Genomic DNA, 27,624 nt, shown 5'->3' on the forward strand with positions numbered 1-27,624 from the left:
AGAAAAATAGAGAAGCAGAGAATATCGAATAAAGAAGAAATAGGCAGAGGAAAGAACGCGCGCACACACTCACAGAGAGAGAGAGAGAGACGAAGAGAGAGATTAATGGGCAATTGGTTGAAGTGTATGAACTCGGTCACCACAGTAAAGACTACAATCTAGGGATACTCATTTAATATTAATTTGTATATAATTGTAAATTGTATATCAAATTATAAATAAGTTAAACCCTTTCATTTAAGTAAATAATTTCTTATCTTAAAATTTTGAAATGCCTTTAACCTACAAGTCCCTGGTTAGAATTGCACCAATAAGCACCTGAAAGGAAAACAGGTTGGAGGTAATAATAGTGCAGGTTAGCTACTTTTTAGTCCTGTAATTAAAATATAGCCACTATTATGGAATTTCAAATTTTAAAGGTGAAACTCCATAATAATGTCTTGGAGTTTCACATATGGAATTTAAAATCCATTGTAGTTGCTACCTTTCAATTACAAGAGCTAGATCTGAAAAGTGGCTATTTCTGAATATTTGGGCAGCATACGGTAGTTGGGTCAGTTCGCACAGAGTCCAACAGGTATATCTCTGTAGAGATGGCCCAACAGAGATTGACATAGCATGCAATTTACAAGTGATGTTGAGCCTTATGCCCATTTGGATAAACTTATTTTAAGTGATTTTTAAATTAAAATAATTTTTAAGTCATATTTTATATATATATATATATATATATAAAAATAGATAGAATATCACTAGTATCTCTGTTACTTCAATTTTTTAACGCCTGTAACTTCATCTCACGCCGCCGCTATAACTTCGCCTCTCGCCGCTGCCATAACTCAGCATATGGGAAAAACAACTCCTCATCATTATGAAGATCTTACTGAGAGAAAAAAAAGAGAGATGCTTAGGGATGCTCCTGCTTTGGATAACATCAAATGCGATGTTCCCAAATGTAATAGGACGTTTACGTCACTGGAAAAACTTAAACTGCATTACGAGGCAATCCACACTTAAATTGCAACAGTCCCGGATAACCTCTGTGCAGCCTGCGGGAATTATTTCCCTACCCAAGGTGACAAAGCCGCGCACAAAACTTTTTCTGGGCATTGAAATGCTCATGGGTTTCTCTGCAATCAAGATTCTGTTCATCTCCATTTCTTTCGTATACCCAAAAAACATAGCTCTCATAACCCATGATTCTGTTTTTGATTTTTGGCCACCATTTTCGCCCTCTTTTTCTATCTCTCCAGCTCCAATTTTTGCTTTAAAAATAGTTAATTTGCAACACTTTTGAACCTGCGGCTATTTTTTCAATACATACTCTAAAAATGGCTAATCGTAAACTTTATCATACTAGTTGTACAATTCGAGTCCAAATCCAACAAGTTCCGAATTTTTTGGGCTTGTCATCCACAAAATCCTTGTCAATATAGGAATTTACTTGCACGCCCAGTCCAATTCCTAGTTCCTAAATTAGAAAAAATCTGGGCTTGTCATTAGTATTCAAAATCCATGTCAATATAGGAATTTGCTTGCTCGCCTATATATATGTCCTTAGATTCATTTGTCTTGCTATGGAAGCGGTTCTTTTTCCTTGCCCTAGAAATAGAGAAGCCTCACATCCTCAAACTATGGCGAACTGGGCAGAGTTGCCCATCGATCTGATTAATGAGATTGCAAAGCGTGTTAAAGTGATTGAAGATTTCATTGCTTTTGGTGCCGTTTGTACCTCATGGCGAACTGCTGCTTCAAAGCAAAATTTTGATGTGCTTTCGCCCCAAGTTCCATTGCTTATGTTGGGTGCCAAAGATGACGATTATCGAGAATTTTACTCTCTTTCCAAGAAGAAAGTTTCACGCATATTTCTCCCGGAAGCTGGAGGACGAGAGTGTTTACCATCCGAGGGATGGCTTTGCACCGTGGCAAATAATACGGGGGAGATGAACTTGTTGCATCCTTTCTCTCGAATCAAAATACAGCTTCCCTCCCGAAAAGATTTACTGTCTTTTCATGGTCTCGATTATCTCGAAAGAGCACGTGAAGGAAAGCGTTGGCACTGCATAGACAAAGCTATCTTATCTGCAAATCCATCTCTTACATCAGATTATACGTTGTTGGTGCACTATTATGGAGGAGGTTCTTGTTTGGCTTTTTGGCGACCCGGAGATCTTAATTGGACGGAGATTGATGTTGTTACTGATGGTGGAGTCTGCAATATGATTTTTTGTAAGGGCCAATTTTATTCCGTGAGTTACTGTGGCGAAGTATGGGCTTATGATATTGCAGGGCCTAGCATTACTCAACCAAGTGTACAGACACGCTTGCTTGCTGAGCTGGAAGATGATATGTTTAAACTGCCTTCAGTTCAGTTCTACCTAGTTGAGTTATCTGGTGCACTATTACTTGTTACTCGATATGCAATCAAGAGCATAGGTGAGGATCCAAATGGTACATTTAAGAGCTTTAAATTTAAGATCTCTGAACTAGATATAACCAAAGGTAAATTCAAGGAGGAGGATCTTAAAACCTTGGGAGATTCATCAATATTTTTGGGCCGCAATGGAGCAAGTTGCGTTGACTCTTCTAAGTTTTCAGGAATCAAACCTAATCACATATATTTTACTGATGATTGGTTGGAATATGGTAGAAACGAGGAAGGAGGGGCTGGAAGAGATATGGGGGCTTACAATATAGAAGATGGAACAATTGAATCATTTTATCCTAGATTGTCAGTAAGTCTTATTTGCCCACCAACTTGGGTTATGCCTTCACTAATAACGTGATTGCAACTTATTGTTTGTTTTGAATTGTTATTTTTATTATATTATCAGTTTAAAGCTAAGTTAATCTATTTATTCTCCTTCATTGTAATCTTGGCTGGTGGATTGTTGTTGTGTTTAATAGATGATCGAGGCTTATGATATTTAGTTTGCAAAGTAACAATAAAAAAGAAATATTTAGTTTGTAAATTTTAACTCTCTCATTTGATTCCCCCTACATTTATCTCCTTCGAACATGTCATTTTAGTTGTCCGTGTCTTATCTAAAGGCTGGAGGCTGAAGCAGGTTTGATCCCAGGTTCAATAGTAAACAAGTTAGTAAATTTCAGCTATTGTGGACACACATATATCCCACTTAAGAAGGACCATTGTCTACCAATATACCTGGAAAATATTTTGCTTGATAATTTCATATGCTGATGTTATGGTGCTCGAGATCAGAAGACGTTATACTTGCATTTGTTACATTGGCAAAGCTGATCAATAAGAATTACGTATATGTTAATATTTGCTTTTTATCAGTTTAGCCTTTTGTTGCATTATCGCATTTATTTGATTGACTTGGTTGCTTTGATTCTTTTATATTGAGGTACAACCAACTGAAACTTTTTGATAACTAATCTTTTTAACAACACCAAGGAGGAATTGTCTAGCGATGTTATTGGCTGGTTTTTGTACCTCAATTACACACTGGATCAATGAACTCCAGTACAGAATTTATATCATTTGCAAGTATAACTTACGGGAAAATCGACTCATGTTCAACGAACCCTTTAAATTTACTAGTATATTATATAATTTTGGTCTCAAGTAAGGTGATGTAGCACATCTATAAACTAAGAATCCTATTTATCTTTTTTCTTCTTTTTTGTTATTTTTTCTCTCATTATTTCATTTGAAAAGCCTAAAAGTCATACTTTACAACTTCTAGAATTTGATGGTTGCCGACGATTGGGAAGCTTCACCGGAATAATCGACGGCGACGAACGGGCGATGATACGAATCTAGGTTGGTAAGTTTTACTTTGTATATTTGTTTTATCTCTTCTTTCCAAGGGATATAACCCACCCATGTAAAGAGTGGAGGATTATTGATGCGATTTTTAGAAAATGCAGAAAAAGTTGGTATGTGTTATTTTTACGGGTATTTTTGTTTAAATTTTATTTTCGTGTTAAAAATAGTTAATTTGCAACACTTTTGAACTTGGGGCTATTGTTTCAATACATACTCTAAAAATGGCTAATCGTGAACTTTATCCTACTAGTTGTACGAGTCCAAATCCAACTAGTTCCGAATTTTTTGGTCTTGTCATAAGCAAAATCCTTGTCAATATAGGAATTTACTTTCATGCCGAGTCCAATTCCTAGTTCCTAAATGAGAAAAAATTTGGGCTTGTCATTGATATTCAAAATCCATGTCAATATAGGAACTTACTTGCACGCCTATATATATGTCCTTAGGTTCTTTTTGTCTTGCTATGGAAGTGGTTCTTTTTCCTTTCCCTAGAAATAGAGAAGCCTCACATCCTCAAACTATGGCGAACTGGGCAGAGTTGCCCATCGATCTGATTACTGAGATTGCAAAGCGTGTTAAAGTGATTGAAGATTTCATTGCTTTTGGTGCCGTTTGTACCTCATGGCGAACTGCTGCTTCAAAGCAAAATTTTGATGTGCTTTCGCCCCAAGTTCCATTGCTTATGTTGGGTGCCAAAGATGACGATTATCGAGAATTTTACTCTCTTTCCAAGAAGAAAGTTTCAAGAATATTTCTCCCGGAAGCTAGAGGACGAGAGTGTTTACCATCCGAGGGATGGCTTTGCACCGTGGCAAATAATACGGGGGAGATGAACTTGTTGCATCCTTTATCTCGAATCAATATACAACTTCCCTCCCGAAAAGACTTACTGTCTTTTCATGGTCTCGATTATCTCGAAAGACCACGTGAAGGAAAGCGTTGGCACTGCATAGACAAAACTATCTTATCTGCAAATCCATCTCTTACATCAGATTATGCGCTATTGGTGCACTATTATGGAGGAGGTTCTTGTTTGGCTTTTTGGCGACCCGGAGATCTTAATTGGACGGAGCTTGATGTTGTTACTGATGGTGAAGTCTGCAATATGATTTTTTTTAAGGGCCAATTTTATTCCGTGAGTTACCGTGGCGAAGTATGGGCTTATGATATTGCAGGGCCTAACATTACGCAACCAAGTGTACAGACACGCTTGCTTGCTGAGCTTGAAGATGATATGTTTAAACTGCCTTCAGTTCAGTTCTACCTAGTTGAGTTATCCGGTGCACTATTACTTGTTACTCGATATGCAATCGAGAGCATAGATGAGGATCCAAACGGTACTTTTAAGAGCTTTAAATTTAAAATATCTGAACTAGATATAACCAAAGGTGAATTCAAGGAAGAGGAAATTAAAACCTTGGGAGATTTATCAACTTTTTTGGGCCGCAATGGAGATTTAGAAATGTGGATGGAGATTTAGCTTCTGGAAGAGATATGGGGGCTTACAATCTAGAAGATGGAAAAATTGAATCATTTTATCCTGGATTGTCAATAAGCCTTATTTGCCCACCAACTTGGGTTATGCCATCACTAATAATGTGATTGCAACTTATTGTTTGTTTTAAATTATTATTTTTACCGTATTATCAGTTTAAAGCTATGTTAATCTGTTTATTCTCCTTCATTGTAATCTTGGCTGGCGGATTGTTGTTGTGTTTAATAGACTATTGATGCTTATGATATTTAGTTTGCAAAATAACAATAAAAAAGGAATATTTAGTTTGAAAATTTTAACTCTCATTTGATTCCCCCTACATTTATCTCCTTCGAACATGTCATTTTAGTTGTCCGTGTCTTATCTAAAGGTTGGAGGCTGAAGCAGGTTTGATCCCAGGTTCAATAGTAAACAAGTTAGTAAATTTCAGCTATTGTGGACACACATATATCCCACTTAAGAAGGACCGTTGTCTACCAATATACCTGTAAAATATTTTGCTTGATAATTTCATATGCTGATGTTATGGTGCTCGAGATCAGAAGACGTTATACTTGCATCTGTTACATTGGCAAAGCTGATCAATAAGAATTACGTACTATATGTTAATATTTGCTTTTTATCAGTTTAGCCTTTTGTTGCATTATCGCATTTATTTGATTGACTTGGTTGCTTTGATTCTTTTATATTGAGGTACAACCAGCTGAAACTTTTCGATAACTAATCTTTTTAACAACACCAAGGAGGAATTGTCTAGCGACGTTATTGGCTGGTTTTTTACCTCAATTACACATGGGATCAATGAACTCCAATACAGAATTTATATCATTTGCAAGTATAACTTGCGTCGCACATGGGAAAATCGACTCATATTATATAATATTTGGTCTTAAGTAAGGTGATGCAACACATCTGTAAACTAAGAATCATATTTATCTTTTCTTCTTCTTTTTTGTTCTTTTTTACTCTCATTCTTTCATTTGAAAAGCCTAAAAGTCATACTTTACAACTTCTGGCACCTGTTTGTATTCCAAAGTAAATTCATGTAGATTAATTAAGTTATTTATACATGAAGGAGATTCCACATTATATCTTACATCAAAAACACACAACATTCTCCAGTTCTTCTCTATCTATAACCTATTGTTCTTCTTTTCCCGTTCAGATTTGCAGTTGATGAAGGAAAATTTAGCAAAGTTGCTCCTTGGCAATGATATATCTGGTAGAGATAAGGGTGTCTCTTCTTCACTGGATACATCAAATGTAATCACAAACCTGATAGTTAATTTGACTTGGTGGAAAACTGGCACCACGTGCAGTGTATACCTTTAGGGGTCATTGGGTTGCCAGATAAGGATACTAAATGTTGGAATAGAATTTGGGATTGTATTTATCCCATATTTAGTTATGGGTATCAGTTAATCCCAGATAAATTTTATACCAAAATGGTGGGATTAGCTATCTTATAGAGAAGGTGGGATAGCTAATCCCATGGGATGAATATCCTTGTCTATCCCACAATTGAACGAAACGACCCCTTAATGAATTTAAGCAGAAGTATCCATGCATATAACTAGAAAAAGGTGGTAATTCAACTACTTGTGAATTTCACAAAAGCTATTTAAAGAAAAAGAAAAGCACACATTTTCTTATCAATGTCTAGTATGTTATTAAAGAAAAATTATATTAAGGTTTCGTGTATATGATTATCCTTAATTTCTCAGATTCTAGCTTCCGTTTCTTTTACTTATTTCTCATGTATGTGCTATATTAAAAAAAAAGTAACTTCTTAAATTATCTTAAAAACATCTCCATCTCTTCCTCTCCTAACTATTCGACATCTCTTTTCAGTTTATCAAATGATATTGCGTATTAGATGCACCCAAGGGTGTGACTTAGTGTTCATTGAAATGAGAGTAGAGCCATAAGATTAGTTACACAACGCCCAGCGCCACGGTAGGCCCCGTGGTCTCGGCAGCTTCAAGTGACAAGCGCGCATGTGCCTCTATCGTCCCACCGATAGCCATCGCCAGCGCCCATCCACAGGCAGATGCCAACAGCGCCGCGCGCGCAAACAATGCCGCGTGTGCCGACCCTGATGCTGAAGACAAAGTTGCTGCCAACGGACTTGTTTCTACTTTGTAGAAGACTAGGTCCTTTTCATTGTAAATATAGAATAGTTTTACTGCATTTTTCTTTAAGTGTGATTTTACAGCTTTTATAGGTCTAGTCATGTAACTTTGGTTTATTTCTTTTAAGCATTATTAAGGGGGACCAAGCAATCAAACTTTCAAGCAAGCAAACAATTATCTGTATTGGTGTCTCTCCCCCCGACACCGTGTTGTTTTTCTGTAATATCTTTCATTCAATGCAATCAAGCTTTCTTTCATTCTCAACTCTCTTTTTTGCTCTCTCTCAATTGCTCATGATATTGGTTTTCCCGTACGACACTAACAATCTAGTCTAGCGTACGGAGGGGACCTCAGTTGGCGGACATCAATCGCACTGACATCGATTGCTTAGCCTTACGTCACCCTTCCAAGGAACTTCAGGAAGGCATCGCGTAACAGTTATAACCCATGCCTTCCGCATGGGCTCGGGCCCCCAGATCCGGATCGTATAAAATTTTTTCGGGCTATCAAAAACGATCAAAGAAACAATAGTCATCGCACCGCCATGACTGTTCCTCATTTTTTGGCGTTTTAAAGCCATTAAACTGGAATTCCGCCCCGATTTTTGAATTTTTGTGTGCTATAACCCACGCCTTTTGCATGGGCCTGAGCCCTTGGATCCGGATTACCTAAAAACTTTTCGGGGCATAAAAAATGATGAAAGGAACAATAGTCACCGCCGTGTTGTGACCTTTCCTCGTTTTCTGGCATTTTAGAGCCATAAAATTAGAATTTTGCCCGGTTCTTTAATTTTCGTGTGCTATAGCCTACACCTTCTGCATGGGCCCTGGCCCTCGTACCCAGATCGGTTAAAAGTTTTTGGGCCATCAAAAATGACCTAAGGTACAATGGTTACCCCCTCCCCCCATGATCGTAACTCATTTTTTTTTAACTTTGTAGGGCCTTAAAACTGGAGTACCGCCCGATTTTCTGATTTTCGTGTGCTATAACCCATGCCTTTTGCATGGCCCCGAGCCCTCGTACCCAAATCGCTTATAATTTTTTTGGGCCATGAAAAACGACCAAAGGTACAATAGTCACCACCCAGCCATGTCCGTTCCTCGTTTTTTGGCGTTTTAAGGTCATAAAACTTGAATGTCGCTCAATTCCCAAATTTATAGCCCACGCCTTCCGCGTAGGCCTAGACCTTGGGATCCGGTCGCCTAAATTTTTTTCGAGCCATCAAAAATGACCTATGGAAAAATAGTCACCTCCCTGCTATGACCGTGCCCGTTGTTTGTGTTTTAGGGCCATAAATCTTGAATTTCGCCCGATTAACTGATTTTCATATGCTATAGCCCACGCTTTTCGCATGGGCGCGGGCCTCTAGACCCGGGCCGCCTAAAAAATTTTCGGACCATCAAATATGACCTAAGAAGCAATAGTCACCGCCCCGCCATGACTGTTCCTCGTTTTTGGCGTTTTAGGACCATAAAACTGAAATTTCGCCCGATTACCTGATTTTCATATGCTATAGCCTACACCTTCCGCATGGGCCCGGGTCCCCGCACCCAGATCACCTAAAAATATTTCGGGCCATCAAAAATGACCAAAGGAACAATAGTCACTGCCCAGCCATGATCGTTCTTCGTTTTTTGGCATTTTAGGGCCATAAATCTGGAATTCCGTCCGAAATCCAGATTTTCGTGTACTATAACCCACGCCTTTCGTATGGGCCCGAGCCCCCTGATCCGGATTGCCTAAATTTTTTTGAACCATAAATATGACCTAAGAAACAATATTCACTGCCCCGCCACGACCGTTCCTCGTTATTTGGCGTTTCACGGCCATAAAACTGGAATTTCGCTCTATTATTTGATTTTCATGTGCCATAGCCCACGCCTTCCACATTGGGCCGGGCCTTCGGACCCTGATCGCCTAAATATTTTTCCAAACCATCAAAAACGATCTAAGAAACAATAGTCACCGCCTTGCCATGACCGTTCCTCGTTTTTTGTCATTTTAGGGCCGTAAAACTAGAATTCTGCCTGATTCACGTGTGTTATAGCCCACGCCTTTCGCATAGGCCCGACCCCTCCATAAAATTTTGCAGGTATTTGGATATTTTTCGAAAGCGAGTTTTTCAAAATTTCAATATTTTTAGAAAAAACTTTTTTCCCACTCATAAAATTGTAACATTTTTAAAAGTAAAATACATGTTTAAACACAATTTCAAATTTCAAATATTATATTTCAACTTTAACTCCAAATACTACCTTTTCTTTTCTTCAAAATTATAATTTTTATGTCCAAACACCTACTAAGTTTTTAATCAGTTCTATCTTTATTTTCTCCGAATGATTTAGGCCTATGATATTCTGTTCACAAATATTATGTCTTTAACTTAATATGCCTCCTTGGTATTCAGTTCACAAATATAACGTCTCTACGGAGCTTTTTCACCCTATTTAGGACCATGTTTTCTTGCATATTTCCGTCAATGCTGTTCTACAACAGTGGAAAAATGTAATGTAACTTAAGCTATGTTCAATCAAATATATCACAATAAAAAGCATTAAATAATCAGTGAACTTACATAAGTTTGTACATTGAAAGAAATAAAATCAATATGAACGAAAAGAATGTAACTAAGAAATCTAATACACTTATCTTTTTGGACTTTTGTTTTCCCTTTTCCTTATCTGGCTGAGCTAGAATGCAAGTAGATATACCATGTTTGGGTTGTGTGAAGTAAAGCAAAATACAAAATTGGTTGGTCAGTCGAAATTAATGTATTTGCTATCCGAAAATTATATAAAGTATGTATATTTTCTGTATATAATACGCATATATACAAAAAATATACATTGTCGGCTATTAGTTTTGGAGGCAATTAACAATATACATTTCTCAATTCGAATGATAATTATGTGAGCCGTCTCAACACATGTTAGACCTTTGCGCCACGATTCAGAGTCTCAAGTAAAAATTGCACAAGTTAACCATTTTTCGGATCGGTAATTGAAAGATAATCGCAAATTCAAATGTAATTAACAATAGTCACTGCTATAATCTATTTGACCAAGTTTCTCTAGGCCAAAAGTACTTTTTTTTCAAAGTTGTGGTGTTTGGCCAATCTTCTAGGGAAAAAAATACTTTTGAGTAGAAGCAACAATATTTAGCTTCTCCCTAAAAGCACTTTTTGAAAAATACTTTTAAGAAAAATACATTTGGAATCAGTTTCTTAAAATTTTGCCAAACATTAATTGTTGCTCAAAAGTGCTTTTCAAATTGATTAGCCAAACACAAACTAAGCTAGCGTTTGGCCATAGATTCCCAAATTTATTCTGAAAAATCTAATTTGAGTGAAGTTTGGTTTGAAGATGAAATATGTTTGGACATTTATTTTGGGTGAAGTTTGATTTGGAAAAACATGAAATATGACTTATACCTACAAAATCTAAAAACTATCACAAATACCCAACAATACCATTATCAATAACATTAATTATAATATCGCAAACCATAGTCCTGAACATAAATAAATTTGATACAAAATTATTATTTTTATAATGAATTACATGATACACTATTAGATCATCGAGAAGACAAAACAACATCGTTACAAAATAATAAATAGCGGGCTCTTTATAAAATACAAAAGTTTGGGGTGATGATCTTTGAAAAATACAACATCGTTAGAAAATAATGCTTTGTAACTGGTAAAATACAACATCGGTAAAATACAACATCGTTACAACATCTTTGTAACTGGTGATGATCTAGAAACTCAGACAGACAATGCTTCTTTGATTTAGAAAATTCGCACAATGTGATAATTCTAATTTTTCCTTGAATCAGAATCTCGCTTTGAAAGCCCCCAAATATTCTTACCTTCAAATACCAAATCCTCAACAAACATGTATTAACATATCTGAATCAAAATAATCGACAAACCTAAGTATAAAAATTGAAGCTGTTGTTTGTTATCATCGGCGGTTCTAGTTGCCGAAGATTGGGAAGCTTCAAATCGGGATAATCGACGGCGACGAACGGGAGATGATACGAATCTGGGTTGGTAGGTCTTACTTTATAATATATATTTGTTTCATCTCTTCTTTCCCAGGGATATAACCCTTGATGTAAAGAGTGGAGGATTATTGATGCGATTCTGAGAAAATGCAGAAAAAGTAGGTCTGTGTGATTTTTACTGTATTTTTTTTCAAATTTTATTTTTGCTTTAAAAATAGTTAATTTGCAACACTTTTGAACCTGCGGCTATTTTTTCAATACATACTCTAAAAATGGCTAATCGTGAACTTTATCATACTAGTTGTACAATTCGAGTCCAAATCCAACAAGTTCCGAATTTTTTGGGCTTGTTATCCACAAAATCCTTGTCAATATAGGAATTTACTTGCACGCCCAGTCCAATTCCTAGTTCCTAAATTAGAAAAAATCTGGGCTTGTCATTAGTATTCAAAATCCATGTCAATATAGGAATTTGCTTGCTCGCCTATATATATGTCCTTAGATTCATTTGTCTTGCTATGGAAGCGGTTCTTTTTCCTTGCCCTAGAAATAGAGAAGCCTCACATCCTCAAACTATGGCGAACTGGGCAGAGTTGCCCATCGATCTGATTACTGATATTGCAAAGCGTGTTAAAGTGATTGAAGATTTCATTGCTTTTGGTACTGTTTGTACCTCGTGGCGAACTGCTGCTACAAAGGAAAACTTTGATGTGTTTTCGCCCCAAGTCTCGTTGCTTATGTTGGGTGCCAAAGATGACGATTATCGAGAATTTTACTCTCTTTCCAAGAAGAAAGTTTCAAGCATATTTCTCCCGGAAGCTAGAGGACGAGAGTGTTTACCATCCGAGGGATGGCTTTGCACCGTGGCAAATAATACGGGGGAGATGAACTTGTTGCATCCTTTATCTCGAATCAATATACAGCTTCCCTCCCGAAAAGACTTACTGTCTTTTCATGGTCTCGATTATCTCGAAAGAGCACGTGAAGGAAAGCGTTGGCACTGCATAGACAAAGCTATCTTATCTGCAAATCCATCTCTTACATCAGATTATACGTTGTTGGTGCACTATTATGGAGGAGGTTCTTGTTTGGCTTTTTGGCGACCCGGAGATCTTAATTGGACGGAGATTGATGTTGTTACTGATGGTGGAGTCTGCAATATGATTTTTTGTAAGGGCCAATTTTATTCAGTGAGTTACCGTGGCGAAGTATGGGCTTATGATATTGCAGGGCCTAACATTACGCAACCAAGTGTACAGACACGCTTGCTTGCTGAGCTTGAAGATGATATGTTTAAACTGCCTTCAGTTCAGTTCTACCTAGTTGAGTTATCCGGTGCACTATTACTTGTTACTCGATATGCAATCGAGAGCATAGATGAGGATCCAAACGGTACTTTTAAGAGCTTTAAATTTAAAATATCTGAACTAGATATAACCAAAGGTAAATTCAAGGAAGAGGAAATTAAAACCTTGGGAGATTTATCAATTTTTTTGGGCCGCAATGGAGCAAGTTGCATTGACTGTTCTAAGTTTTCAGGAATCAAACCTAATCACATATATTTTACTGATGATTGGTTAGAATATGTTAGAAATGTGGAAGGAGGGGCTGGAAGAGATATGGGGGCTTACAATCTAGAAGATGGAAAAATTGAATCATTTTATCCTGGATCTGGATTGTCAATAAGCCTTATTTGCCCACCAACTTGGGTTATGCCATCACTAATAATGTGATTGCAACTTATTGTTTGTTTTAAATTATTATTTTTACCGTATTATCAGTTTAAAGCTAAGTTAATCTGTTTATTCTCCTTCATTGTAATCTTGGCTGGTGGATTGTTGTTGTGTTTAATAGACTATTGAGGCTTATGATATTTAGTTTGCAAAATAACAATAAAAAAGGAAATATTTAGTTTGCAAATTTTAACTCTCTCATTTGATTCCCCCTACATTTATCTCCTTCGAACATGTCATTTTAGTTGTCTGTGTCTTATCTAAAGGTTGGAGGCTGAAGCAGGTTTGATCCCAGGTTCAATAGTAAACAAGTTAGTAAATTTCAGCTATTGTGGACACACATATATCCCACTTAAGAAGGACCGTTGTCTACCAATATACCTGTAAAATATTTTGCTTGATAATTTCATATGCTGATGTTATGGTGCTCGAGATCAGAAGACGTTATACTTGCATCTGTTACATTGGCAAAGCTGATCAATAAGAATTACGTACTATATGTTAATATTTGCTTTTTATCAGTTTAGCCTTTTGTTGCATTATCACATTTATTTGATTGACTTGGTTGCTTTGATTCTTTTATATTGAGGTACAACCAACTGAAACTTTTCGATAACTAATCTTTTTAACAACACCAAGGAGGAATTGTCTAGCGACGTTATTGGCTGGTTTTTTACCTCAATTACACACGGGATCAATGAACTCCAGTACAGAATTTTTATCATTTGCAAGTATAACTTGCGTCGCACATGGGAAAATCGACTCATATTCAACGAACTCTTTAAATTTACTAGTATATTATATAATATTTGGTCTTAAGTAAGGTGATGCAACACATCTGTAAACTAAGAATCATATTTATCTTTTTTTCTTCTTTTTTGTTCTTTTTTACTCTCATTCTTTCATTTGAAAAGCCTAAAAGTCATACTTTACAACTTCCGGCACCTGTTTGTATTCCAAAGTAAATTCATGTAGATTAATTAAGTTATTTATACATGAAGGAGATTCCACATTATATCTTACATCAAAAACACACAACATTCTCCGGTTCTTCTCTATCTATAACCTATTGTTCTTCTTTTCCCGTTTAGATTTGCAGTTGATGAAGGAAGATTTAGCAAAGTTGCTCCTTGGCAATGATATATCTGGTAGAGATAAGGGTGTCTCATCTTCACTGGATACATCAAATGTAATCACAAACCTGATAGTTAATTTGACTTGGTGGAAAACTGGCACCACGTGCAGTGTATACCTTTAGGGGTCATTGGGTTGCCAGATAAGGATTCTAAATGTTGGAATAGAATTTGGGATTGTATTTATCCCATGTTTAGTTATGGGTATCAGTTAATCCCGGATAAATTTTATACCAAAATGGTGGGATTAGCTATCTTATAGAGAAGGTGGGATAGCTAATCCCATGGGATGAATATCCTTGTCTATCCCACAATTGAACGAAACGACCCCTTAATGAATTTAAGCAGAAGTATCCATGCATATAACTAGAAAAAGGTGGTAATTCAACTACTTGTGAATTTCACAAAAGCTATTTAAAGAAAAAGAAAAGCACACATTTTCTTATCAATGTCTAGTATGTTATTAAAGAAAAATTATATTAAGGTTTCGTGTATATGATTATCCTTAATTTCTAAGATTCTAGCTTCCGTTTCTTTTACTTATTTCTCATGTATGTGCTATATTAAAAAAAAGTAACTTCTTAAATTATCTTAAAAACACCTCCATCTCTTCCTCTCCTAACTATTCGACATCTCTTTTCAGTTTATCAAATGATATTGCGTATTAGATGCACCCAAGGGTGTGACCTAGTGTTCATTGAAATGAGAGTAGAGCCATAAGAACAGTTACAAATCTTAGCTGGGGCAAAAACACTAGGTGATTTCGTTCCATCTTTCCAAGCCTTGGTGGAAAGAGTTACCGTGCTGGTGGGCGGTAGCAGTAGCAGGTACCCGATGGAATAGTCGAGGTGCGAACAAGCTGGCCTAGACACTAGCGTCTAAAAAAATGATATTGCATATTAGACGAGTGAGATTCTTCAAAGAAAATGTCAAGACCTTTAAGAGAGGCCACAATGTTCATCTGCCCAACAAGCAATTGGTGGGAAATTTTGGTTCTCTCATCGAGTAAAACAAGGAATGTATTCAAAGGCAGTCTAAGCTAACAAAGTATTAGGCTTTGGGTAGTAAGAGTTTCCAGCTTGGATTGTTAGCAAGTAGCCTAATTTGCAGGTAGGGTGAGAATCTCTGCTCTATGTAGGCGTGTTTATTTGCATTAGTTTTGTGCAAAGAATTCAGAGAACAAGTGCTTGATGGAATCAAATGCTCCTTATAAGGTGGCATGTTTCTGTTGGTTGGTAACTCAAAGGCTTGTTTAACACAACTTTCAATTATGTTTGAAAAGCTGTTTATGTAGAGGCAAGCCATACGGTGTTATAGCCTCATTGGCCAAGCTTCTAAAATCAGCTTATTTTGAGAAGTACTTTTCTCAAAAGTACTTTTTTAAAAAGTGCTTTTGGTGAGAAGCAGTTTGTGTTTGGCTAATTAATTTGAAAAGCACTTTTGAGCAGTAATTAGTGTTTGGCCAAGCTTTTGAAAACTGCTTCTAAGTGTATTTTTCTCAAAAGTGCTTCTCAGAAAAGTGCTTTTGGAGAGAAGCTACTTTTTTCTGCTTCTCAAAAACCGCTTCTGCTTCTCCTCAAAAACACTTTTTATCCTTCCAAAAGATTGGCCAAACACCTCAATTTTTGGCCAAAAATGCTTTTGGCAAAAAAAAAAATACTTTTGGCCCAAAAAGAAGCTTGGCCAAACAGGCTATTAATCACATATTTTTGCATTGCCATATTACCGCTCAGCTATGACAATGGTTTCTTAATATGGAGGGACTTAAATGGATTATCCCAAAGGATATGTGTGAGCTGCTGAAATGCTGGAACATTAGAGGGAGGACAACAAAAAAAAGTGGAGTACACTGTTCCTGCATGTATATGGTGGATAGTCTGAAGGGAGAGAAATTATAGATGCTTCGAAGACAGAAAATTCCTTTTTAGAAGATCAAATGAATTGCTTACTTTATTTTTAGTTGGTATAAATAAGACTTGTCAATGATGCTGAAGCAGCTATAGATCTCATAGAATCTGTTGTGAATCAGCCCTAGTCCAATATGGGATACCAACAAGGATGTAACACAAATAGCTATTGGCCCGAGAACAAGCAACAGGGCCAGGAGGTCTTCACAGGTTAATCTGGGACCCAGGTTAGTGGGCTTGGAAAAGAAATCAATGGTGCAAATTGGGAACCGGTTAAAAAGGGGTTAGGAGTTAGCAAGGAACGACATGCGTAGTGTGAAGAAGAATTTTGTGTCCTCTCATCCCCCTTTTCTGGTCTAAGCTTCTCATCCCTCCTCCTCTATCCTTTGTATTCAATTCAGCCATACTAGCAATAGTTCTTATATTTTGAGTTGAGGTGTAATCTCGTTTCTCGGTTGATATGTAAATACTTTTGACAGCACCTCCTTGGTGCTATATTTATGACGCACTTATCTTTCCTTAGGAAGTACTTCATCGAACATTTTCTTTCTGATGCTTCATTTGCAATTAAACTACATGACAAATGGGAACGGGCTCTACTAAACAAGAAGTAAAATATTATGACATCTAATGATAGCTAAATAAACCTTGCTTCTTTTCCTTTTGATTTCAGGTGAGGGAGATGATTGTGGCACCAGTATCCGAGTTAGACTCGGTGCTTTCTGATGATAAAGGAGAAATTTTTATCAACAAGGTACTCTCATTCAATTAAGCTTACTAGACTACAATATGGTAATTCTATAGTTTAAGTTAGTTAATTGTCATACTTAACCCTAATTTATATCTTGGCTATAAATATATTTTGAGGAGGCAATTCTAAATGAGATCTAAAGATAGATACACAAGAGTGACTTTTAAAAAAACAAGATACATACGCAATAATGGAAGAATTTTGTAGTTAGGAATCCATCTCTACTAAAGAACACTGCAATTCCATTATAAAATAATTCTCGAATTCTATTACATTGCTTTCTATATTACTAGATTACCATAGAGTCCTGTTATTTGGTTGCACCATTGTCAAGGCACTTGCATAGCAAAGATGGAGTGATGTGTTGAAACTTTTGGACTTCAATGAAATGTATTCATTGGTCTTATAGATTTTTCAAAGACCCCATATCAGCATAGATGACTTTGACTAGCTTTACAAGAAGGGAAAATTATGATTAATATTTAGCTATTAACACTGATCAAAATGGAAACGAAGTTCGGCATAATTCTTTTTTTGTGTGTAAGCTTTGCACATATTGGTTAATAGGCTATATTACCAGGTATTTTGCTTATCTCAAAAAAATCCTCATTCCCAGGTTATTCAAGCTGAATCATACCAATCTTCTAATGACTGTAATGAATTGACATGACGAGTTATGATATTATGCAGAGATACGACAGCCATATTTCCTAGCTTTGTGTCAAAACATGAAATGATGATGAAATTTGCAAATTCTTTTGTTAAAATGTGAATACAATGGTACACAATTGCAGTGAATATGAATCCAGCAACCTGCTCATCATTTCTCTGCAATAACAAAAATTGAAAATACAGAAATGTTACCTAAAACATAATAAAAAAATCTAAACAAGTTATGCGGTGATCATATCTTCAGGAATTACAATGCTAATTTGCATGCAATGAGATGCCTAGGTCCTCACGGGTAGCCCAACAGTTGTGTGTAGGATGGACCAGAAATCATCATGTAGGGATGCATTAATCACATCATTGATTGGGAAATTGGGCTCACCAGATATCGTTAGAGGCATCTCGGCATGCCCCTCCCGGGAAAATGCGCATAATTGATAATACAGCCTTTGTGTTTGCCTAAACCACAGTGTCTTCTTTGACGCCGAAACCTAAATTGAAATGGTAAAGAAATGGTGGGTTTGAGTTCCACTATATATGATGCACTCCATCAAAAGAATATCCTATGGATTGCTCACAATAGCAGTCACAATTTGGAATGATGCACATTGAGCTTGCAAATGCATAAGAAGATGGCAGTTGCAGCCACCACATCTTCATAAAGTTCTGTAACCATCTCTTGGAAAAGTTGTATCCTAGTATTATGCCATTTACGGTATCCATGCATGCCTGCCCTCGGCTGTGGCATAGCCATGAGTAGTAAGGTAGGCATAGGTAGGAGGAGCACAGCCTATTGGAGCTAGTCCTATGACTCCCATCACAACTGCTTATTCAAGATCTTGGGTCTATACAAGTTATGTGCCAACAGTATACATCCCATAAACTGTTGGAATATAAAGTTGGCCTTACATAATATCATAAGACATATAGAGGACGGAATAAGGATATAGACGTTAAGCACATTTCAGAATGTATTGAAACTCCACTCCTACATTACCAGATCACAAAATGAGTTATTTATAGTGCTAGAGGAGAAGTCTAGAACTATTTCTAGATAAATTTTATCACCTAGCAATTGCAGAAAACTATTCTAGATTTTCTTTTAAATTTATCCATCTAGAGCATACAAAAGGGTAAAGCGAGAAAATTATCCACATTACCCAACACAGATTCTGAAGAATTCAAAATTACTGAAAAAAACTTTGAAAAGTAATGCTGCTCTCTAAAAGCAGACATTTCTCTAACGATTGAGCTAAATAATGTTAGGAAGAACTTAGGGATATAGGGGGAATTGAAACATGTAACCGCATGACAGAGGGATTAAGCTAAGTGATTATAAGTTGCAAATAATGCTTGCATGGAGTAATTTGATGCTGTTTCAAGTTTCCTTTAAATATCAGAAAAGGATCTCTTTGTACCATTATCCATATGCTATTCTTGGCAAATGGAGATCAAATTCAGTGTCCTCTGGTCCATATATGCCCTTAGAGTTACACAGCAGTGGCGGACCCAGGTGGTGGCTAGCGGGTTCAACTGAACCCGCTTCGCCAAAAAATAATACTGTGTATATGTATAAATTAGAATTAAAACTGTATAAATATTTTATTTGAACCCACTTGACAACTACTATTTTACGACTAAAGTTATGTACTTGTAAAATTAAACCCGCTTGCACAAAATTCTGGGTCCGCCAGTATTACACAGTTGGCCCATATATGCCCTTTTCAAAACGGAATTCACCCAAACTAATTAGCTCTTTCATTAATTGTATTAAAGTGTATTACAAACACTATTTTCTTTTTATTAGTACTTTTTTCTTTACCTTCCTCTTTTCTTTCTTCTTTTTTCTTTTCTTCCCTTTTTTTTCCCTTTTTCTTTCTCCCTTATCCGTTTCCTCCATTACTGATATCTTCTCCATTTTTGTTACTAATTTCACTTGACAAAACTCATGAATTCCAATCACTAAGAAAATTCTCCCATAAGGTAATCAAGTTCCAATTTCACTAGCCCTCTAAATAAACGAAATTAAATTGTTCCAAAAATTATGGTTTAAACTTTAAAATAATAAAAATATCTCAACCTTTAACAATACTCAAAAGACCAAAATATTTAAATTGTTTCCAGAAAGATAATTTAATGATTAAAAGCCTAGAGTTCAAGTTATAGTATTATAAATTTGAGTTGTTAGTCTTTTTTCATCTTTTTTCAGCTGGACATTTTATATTTTTTTATTAACTATGTAAATTAGGGGTGTACATAGAACGGGTTGGTTCAGTTTTTATCAAAACCAAACCAAACTAATTATATCGGTTTGGATTGTTCGGGTTTGTTGGATTTTTCGGGTTTTTTGTTACATAAATATTATTTCAATCTTACTTTGTTAAATTTTTTAGAACTAAATATATGTTCAGTAAAAATTAAAAAATTGACAAACATATGATCTATTAAAATATTCTTATGCGAGAATTTTCTTAGTAATTGGAATTTATGAGTTTTGTCAAGTAAATTGGTGACAAAAATAGAGAACACATCAGTAATGGGGGGAAATCGGATAAGGGTGAAAGAAAAAAGAAAAAGAAAGAGAAGAAAAGAAAAAAGAAGAAATAAAAGAGATAGGTAAAAAAAAAGTACTAATAAAAAGGAAATAGTGTTTGTAATACAATTAACGAAAGAGCTAATTAGTTTGTGTGGATTCTGTTTCGAAAAGGGCATATATGGGCCAACTGTGTAATTCTAAGGGCATATATAGACCAACTATATGACAGTAAGAGCATATTTAAGCTAAAGTATTAACGAAGGACAAATGTGCTCAATTTCGTATAGTACAAGGGTATATTTGGACCTTTTCCGTTTTGAAAATTATTTTCTGCACATAAACACATTTCTAGGCCCAGTACGATGGATAGTCCAGTAACATAGTCCTGGCCCAAGGATTAAGATCTGTTACGTGCATAAGTCTATTAAAGGTTTTGCCGATAGGCTTGGTTTATTTTAAAGTACCGTAATACAAACTTATTTATCCGCTTTAATTAAAGTTTCCTATTTAAAGCTAACTGAGTTTTCTTTAAAAATTTGTATATATTCCCCCTTAAAGATTCTCAAATCATAATTAGCGTCTTCAATTAAAGGATTCAGTGAAGACTCTTTTTCTTTTTTTCTCTCCTCTCCCTAATCTTCAACAACCTCCCTCCCTCTCTTCTGCCGCGTCCCTCCTATACATTGTATTTTGCCTAATAACTGGAAGTCTGGAACTTACAAACCAAAGGCAATGATACCTCATTCCACCTGTCATATTGATTTATGATTTGATTAGTGTAACGATCAAAAATGCACCTTAGCATAATCACAGAAAATTGGCACTTACATGCAAGTGCCACCAGAAAAAGAGAATATTTTGCCACACGATGTTACTCTGTTAATCAACATCAGAATCTCTAGTAGCATAGCATAAATGTGCTGGTTTGGAGACAAATTCAACAGTATTAATGAAATTTGGGCTTTAGACCTCCAAATCTAAACAAATTACAGCACTAACTATAATTCGCAATGGCAGTTTAAGGTCTCCACAGAATGAAATTAAATGAAAAACAACATGAATTGAGTGCAAGCAGACATAACATCCAAAGCATTCTAATACCATGAGCATCATTGACATAATTTTCCTGGCGCGCCTCAGAAGCACGTCCCGGCTCATCATTTTTCTCTTTCTCGCTACTTCCGACTATGAGTTGCTATTATTGTAATATAAATTTAATACATTTATAATACTCTCTCCGGTCCACAATAAGTGATTTTTTGGTCTTTTTTTATCGTCCAAAATATCTGATTTTTTCAGATTTTAAGAATGAATTAATTATTTTTTTTCTACATTGTCTTTGGAGTAAATAATGTTGAGTATGTGTTAGGAGTAAATAGTGTTCCTGGCTCACAAAGTTTTCAATGTTCTGCCGGTTGCTTCGTCTGCCAGTTGCTTCATTCAATGTTTAGTGGGAGTTGATAATAATCACATCCCAAATCCTAAAATGACATTATGTCAAATATAAAATAAAATAAAATAAAATGTGAAGAGATAATAAAGGTTAATACGGTCAATTTTATTATTAATTAATGTGAAAAGGTGAATTTCTTGATCTAAGTGAAAACAACCAATAAATCAATTATTATGGACCGGAGGGAGTAATATATAACTTAAATATAAAATTCATACAATATACAGATTAGTTATAACTTTCATACAACATTCATACTAATTTTTCTTTCTTCCTTATGAAGGAAATACGGTAATTAGGTGGTATACCATATGTATAATTTTTAGAACTCCTTCTAATGACTTATGCATTTTGTTATCATTTTCAATCGGATAATCCGTGTATTCTTGATAAAGCAGAATTTATATATATATGAGAATCTGTTTGGGAAGTAAGAAGCCTCCTTTGATATCTCTACATATGCAAATAACCCTTGATGTGAAAACACAAAGCCAAGGGTCTGATCTTTGAATAGGAAAAAGAGTGGACCTGCAGGGTCCCAAATGAATTTGCTTATTCGAAAAAGATCTTGTTCTTTGGAAGATCTATCTCGTATCTGAAATACAACTACAACATAATACAACTGAAATACAATTATCATATAACATAATAGAACTTTAATACAATTTTGATACATATATACAAATTTATGTAAAAGAAAGTATTTATAACTTAATATTAATTTCATACAACGATTCATATAATATGCAACTTATTTATAACTTTAATGCAACATTCATACAAAAAATACAACAACAACAGAATACAACTTAAATACAATTTTTATGTAAATTTCATACAATTTTAATACAATCTTGGAAATACAACCTTCCTCTCGAGTTTCAATCTGAAAGTCGAACCAAAATTAACTCTATCCTTCACCAAATACCCTCATAATTGAGATATAAATTCCAAAGGATACTCTCAATCATTTGCAATAATATCCAATCCAAATAAATAATAATTTCAAAAAAAAAAAATCGAATTTAAATTCAAAACTTTCAAGTTTTTTAATGTCTGTTAATGGCTCACGGACAGTAACTGGTTTGCTGGTGATAAGCAGCGACGTGAAATCCATTATTGAATCCTTGAAGAAAAAGGAGAGAAAGGAGATGAGAAAAAGATAAGAAAAATAGAGAAGCAGAGAATATCGAATAAAGAAGAAATAGGCAGAGGAAAGAACGCGCGCACACACTCACAGAGAGAGAGAGAGAGACGAAGAGAGAGATTAATGGGCAATTGGTTGAAGTGTATGAACTCGGTCACCACAGTAAAGACTACAATCTAGGGATACTCATTTAATATTAATTTGTATATAATTGTAAATTGTATATCAAATTATAAATAAGTTAAACCCTTTCATTTAAGTAAATAATTTCTTATCTTAAAATTTTGAAATGCCTTTAACCTACAAGTCCCTGGTTAGAATTGCACCAATAAGCACCTGAAAGGAAAACAGGTTGGAGGTAATAATAGTGCAGGTTAGCTACTTTTTAGTCCTGTAATTAAAATATAGCCACTATTATGGAATTTCAAATTTTAAAGGTGAAACTCCATAATAATGTCTTGGAGTTTCACATATGGAATTTAAAATCCATTGTAGTTGCTACCTTTCAATTACAAGAGCTAGATCTGAAAAGTGGCTATTTCTGAATATTTGGGCAGCATACGGTAGTTGGGTCAGTTCGCACAGAGTCCAACAGGTATATCTCTGTAGAGATGGCCCAACAGAGATTGACATAGCATGCAATTTACAAGTGATGTTGAGCCTTATGCCCATTTGGATAAACTTATTTTAAGTGATTTTTAAATTAAAATAATTTTTAAGTCATATTTTATATATATATATATATATATATAAAAATAGATAGAATATCACTAGTATCTCTGTTACTTCAATTTTTTAACGCCTGTAACTTCATCTCACGCCGCCGCTATAACTTCGCCTCTCGCCGCTGCCATAACTCAGCATATGGGAAAAACAACTCCTCATCATTATGAAGATCTTACTGAGAGAAAAAAAAGAGAGATGCTTAGGGATGCTCCTGCTTTGGATAACATCAAATGCGATGTTCCCAAATGTAATAGGACGTTTACGTCACTGGAAAAACTTAAACTGCATTACGAGGCAATCCACACTTAAATTGCAACAGTCCCGGATAACCTCTGTGCAGCCTGCGGGAATTATTTCCCTACCCAAGGTGACAAAGCCGCGCACAAAACTTTTTCTGGGCATTGAAATGCTCATGGGTTTCTCTGCAATCAAGATTCTGTTCATCTCCATTTCTTTCGTATACCCAAAAAACATAGCTCTCATAACCCATGATTCTGTTTTTGATTTTTGGCCACCATTTTCGCCCTCTTTTTCTATCTCTCCAGCTCCAATTTTTTCTCCTACTAAGGAATTTCTTGTTCCTGCTTTGTTCGTAATTGGTGATTCGTCAGTTGATTGTGGTACCAACAATTTTCTTGAAACTTTTGCTCGTGCTGATAGGCTTCATTATGGACGTGATTCTGATACACATCAACCTACTGGACGCTTCTGCAGTGGAAGAATTCCTGTCGATTATCTTGGTAATTTTATTTTTCAATTTCTTGGTACTTTTTTCTTTGTATAAAACTTGTTGAGATTCTTTTCAATTGGGTTAGTGGGATTTCTTGAAAAGTTGAGAATGTTTCTATTGGGTTAGTAAGATTTTGTGAAAAGGTTGAGAGTTTTTCAATTGGGTTAGTGAGATTTGAGATTGATGTGTTTTTGATTGACTGTCAGTGAGGGAAATGATTGGACTTTCAATTAAATGGTTTATGGTTCTTTTTCTGTTAATTTCTTGCCTGATTAAATGGTTTATGGAAAGTCTTGGTTTGTAATTTTTCTAAGGTATCTCAGTGATACATTCTTGATCTTTTTGAAGAAATTTTGGGTTAAGACTGCTAATTTTCCATTTTTGTTGATTTGATTATATCAGCATTGCGTCTTGGATTACCATTTGTGCCAAGTTATCTAGGGCAGGCTGGTTCAATTGAAGACGTGATTCTTGGTGTTAATTATGCTTCTGCTGGTGCTGGCATTATTTTCTCAAGCGGCTCTGAATTGGTACATTTTCATTATATATACTTTCTGTTTTAATAATCATATACACTGTAACTATGATCAATTTTATGGTGAGTTGTTGATTTTAATGCTTAGATTAGTATTTAAACTAGATGAGTAATATTTGTGCAGGGTCAGCATATCTCACTTGCACAGCAAATAGAGCAGGCCACTGAACACTATTCAGCAGTTTATAATGACTATTGGTGAGGAAACAACAGCTGATCTGATGTCAACTTCTGTGTTCTACATTTCAATCGGGGCCAACGACTACATTCATTACTATCTCCGGAATGTATCTGATGTTCAATCTGTTTACTTACCCTGGAGCTTCAACCAGTTTTTGGCACAGACAATGAAGCAGGAAATTAAGGTGCAGTGTTATATATGATCTTAACACCTTCTTTTATTGTCTTCTGTGATCATATTATATCGTCGACAGTTTCCTTTTGAATACATTAAATTTTGCAGCTATACACAATAGTTTATTCTTAGAGTTCTAAGTTAAATAATGTCTCTCTATCTAGCACAGATTGTAAGACACACCTATATGACCAAGAAAGCTGCACATTGACATATTTAGGGACAGGGAAATTCAGTACTTGATTTAGTAAAATTAGAAGAAGAGTATGGTTTTCTCTACTTTTAATGTCACTTAAGCCATTCACATTTTCTTTCAACAAATTACTCTATTTGCGCTCGTTGTTCTGCTCCCTCTCATACATTACATGCTTCAGTTTCCCCTATGACTTTACATTGTTTCCAAGATTATTTTGAAAATGGTTCTTTGATATTTGATTCTGCTATTATATGTCAGCAATACTTTTCGAAGTTTTTCTTCATAAATTTATCTGATGTATATATATACTGGGGGCACAGAACTTGTACAATGCAAATGTCAGAAAAGTGGTTGTAATGGGACTGGCTCCAATAGGTTGTGCTCCTTATTACCTATGGCTATACCATAGCAAGAACGGGCAGTGTGTGGAAACCATAAACGACATGATACTCGAGTTCAACTTTGCTGTTAGATATATCATCGCTGAACTTAATGAGGAACTTGTTGGTGCCACTGTCATATTCTGTGATGCATTTGAGGGGTCAATGGACATCATTCAGAATCATGACCGTTATGGTGAGCGGTCTCTATAATCTGTATTGAGTCATTTGACAGGACGCTTCGCAGTTAGATGTATGCAATCTAATTTTTTTTGCATTTTTCACTATAGGTTTCAATGTGACAGACGAGGCTTGCTGTGGTTTAGGCAAATACAAAGGCTGGATCTTGTGCATTTCCCCTGAAATGGCGTGCAGTAACGCCTCAAATCATATCTGGTGGGATCAATTTCACCTCGACTGATGCTGTGAACGCGATCCTTACTGACAATGTATGGTCCGGCTTACACACACCTATGTGCTACCCAATGAAGTTGCAGGACATGTTAGCTCCAAGCACCAGATAATTGGACCTATACACATTCTCGCTCTGTGCCTATTAGCACTGTATAGTTGATATAGCATTCTTTATGTGTTGCATTTTTGCGATTATAACGCGGAAAGCCTTGTAAATTTCAGTATTCCTTTCCAGTTACAGCACAAAAACTAGGAAATGCAGCTGTGATATGTCTGCAATGACAAAACTCGTTCTGGCAGTTCATTCAAGTTTCTCTACTTACCTGGGAATAAGGCCTATAAACCAATAGGTGCAAACATATAAAAAGATGAATCAACCCTCTCGTTTGACAACCTATAAATCACCAAGAGGAAGGAAACAAAATTGTTGAAAAGTTATAGCTTGGTCTAAACTATTTCAGCTGAGAATTATTCAGAAACTCACTGAATTCTCAAAATGGAGATTGCTAGTAGGATAACATTTTGAAACTTTGAAGTTTGAACTATTAGTTTAGAATTTATGATAACAAAACTAAAATAAACTCTGTAATAGTAGTAGGCATTTGATTCCATCAAGCACTTGTTCTCTGAATTCTTTGCACAAAACTAATGCAAATAAACACACCTACATAGAGCAGAGATTAGCTCACCCTACCTGCAAATTAGGCTACTTGTCCAAGCTGGAAACTCTTACTACCCAAAGCCTAATACTTTATTAGCTTAGACTGCCTTTGAATTATGGGTGTTTAATGGGCGGGCTGGACACAAAAAAAATCAGCCCGTCCGTTTAACGTTGCGGGCTGTACTTTTTCGGGTTTTTTTTTTCCGTCCGGGTTCGGGCTTAGCGGGTTGTTAGCGGGCCATGAATTTTTTTTTTAAAGTAAATTTTATTTTTCTTATTCAATGTTATTGATACTTAAGTGTTTGCAAACTTTTAAAGCTTAGAATTAAACTTTGAAGTTTAAAATTTTAAATTTGAATTTTATAGTGTTAAAATTAAAATTTAAAATTAAGTGGCTACAAAAAATTATTTAATAAGACCTATATGTAAGGATCAAGCTCCGAAGACTTTCATTTGATATTTTTATTGAATAATATATAATACTTCAAATTAAGTTGCAAGTTCTTTTTTGATTTTGTTATTTTTGAACTTGCAAATTAAAAGTTTACAACAATTATAAAAAACAAATAGTACATCGCATGCTTTGCATCATTTTTGTAAGTTCATCCATGTCAACATGAGGTTCTTGGTTTCCGGCATTGGTTGAATCAGAACCATAAACCATTATATCTCCAATTTCTTGGTCCTCCGCTTCATCTACCTCGTCACGCCCTTGATTTCGTTGTTCTGATCTTATCCAATCTCTGAAGCACACTAGAATTTCCAAAGCGTTGCTACCCAATGAATGACGGGTATCTCCTAGTTGCTGCCTTGCTTGGCTAAATGCGCTCTCTGATGCGACTGTTGAAATCGGCACATTTAGCA

The 27,624-nt window shown here is 35.6% G+C and overlaps 2 protein-coding genes and 1 pseudogene across 9 annotated transcripts; all 3 read left to right on the plus strand.

Annotated features, from left to right (window-relative positions):
• Positions 1–16,921, plus strand: LOC142177579 (F-box protein At2g26160-like). Of its 8 annotated transcripts, none has more exons than XM_075246754.1 (3): positions 1–2,436; positions 2,651–2,735; positions 3,714–5,584. In XM_075246754.1, exon 3 carries the CDS (start codon positions 4,233–4,235, stop codon positions 5,274–5,276), a length of 1,044 nt encoding a protein of 347 aa, XP_075102855.1. In that variant the 5' UTR covers positions 1–2,436; positions 2,651–2,735; positions 3,714–4,232; the 3' UTR covers positions 5,277–5,584. The 8 variants fall into 8 exon arrangements, with proteins under 8 accessions (XP_075102855.1, XP_075102852.1, XP_075102851.1 ...); XM_075246751.1 differs by adding an exon at positions 16,881–16,921 and having other exon boundaries at positions 26–2,735; positions 3,714–3,794; XM_075246750.1 differs by adding an exon at positions 16,881–16,921 and having other exon boundaries at positions 26–2,735; positions 3,714–3,790.
• LOC142161773 (F-box protein At2g26160-like) lies at positions 12,010–17,326 on the plus strand. The gene is made up of 5 exons (XM_075245897.1): positions 12,010–13,112; positions 13,434–13,450; positions 14,259–14,356; positions 16,881–16,961; positions 17,252–17,326. Exons 1-5 carry the CDS (start codon positions 12,010–12,012, stop codon positions 17,324–17,326), a joined length of 1,374 nt encoding a protein of 457 aa, XP_075101998.1.
• On the plus strand, positions 16,969–26,416 carry LOC107830705 (GDSL esterase/lipase At5g08460-like; annotated as a pseudogene).
• The last annotated feature ends 1,208 nt before the right edge of the window (positions 26,417–27,624 follow it).

This window comes from Nicotiana tabacum, chromosome 23 (assembly GCF_000715075.1).
Source record: "Nicotiana tabacum cultivar K326 chromosome 23, ASM71507v2, whole genome shotgun sequence".
Taxonomy (NCBI): Eukaryota; Viridiplantae; Streptophyta; class Magnoliopsida; order Solanales; family Solanaceae; genus Nicotiana; species Nicotiana tabacum.

Excerpts from the sequence above, each read along its gene's own strand:
- LOC142177579 (XM_075246751.1), top strand. The coding sequence starts at position 1,578 with ATGGAAGCGGTTCTTTTTCCTTGCCCTAGAAATAGAGAAGCCTCACAT. Across the intron at positions 2,736-3,713 it reads CATTTTATCCTAGATTGTCA|AATTTGATGGTTGCCGACGA; the intron begins GTAAGTCTTATT and ends TACAACTTCTAG.
- LOC142161773 (XM_075245897.1), top strand. The coding sequence starts at position 12,010 with ATGGCGAACTGGGCAGAGTTGCCCATCGATCTGATTACTGATATTGCA. Across the intron at positions 14,357-16,880 it reads CTTCACTGGATACATCAAAT|GTGAGGGAGATGATTGTGGC; the intron begins GTAATCACAAAC and ends TTTTGATTTCAG. Across the intron at positions 16,962-17,251 it reads GAGAAATTTTTATCAACAAG|ATTACCATAGAGTCCTGTTA; the intron begins GTACTCTCATTC and ends CTATATTACTAG.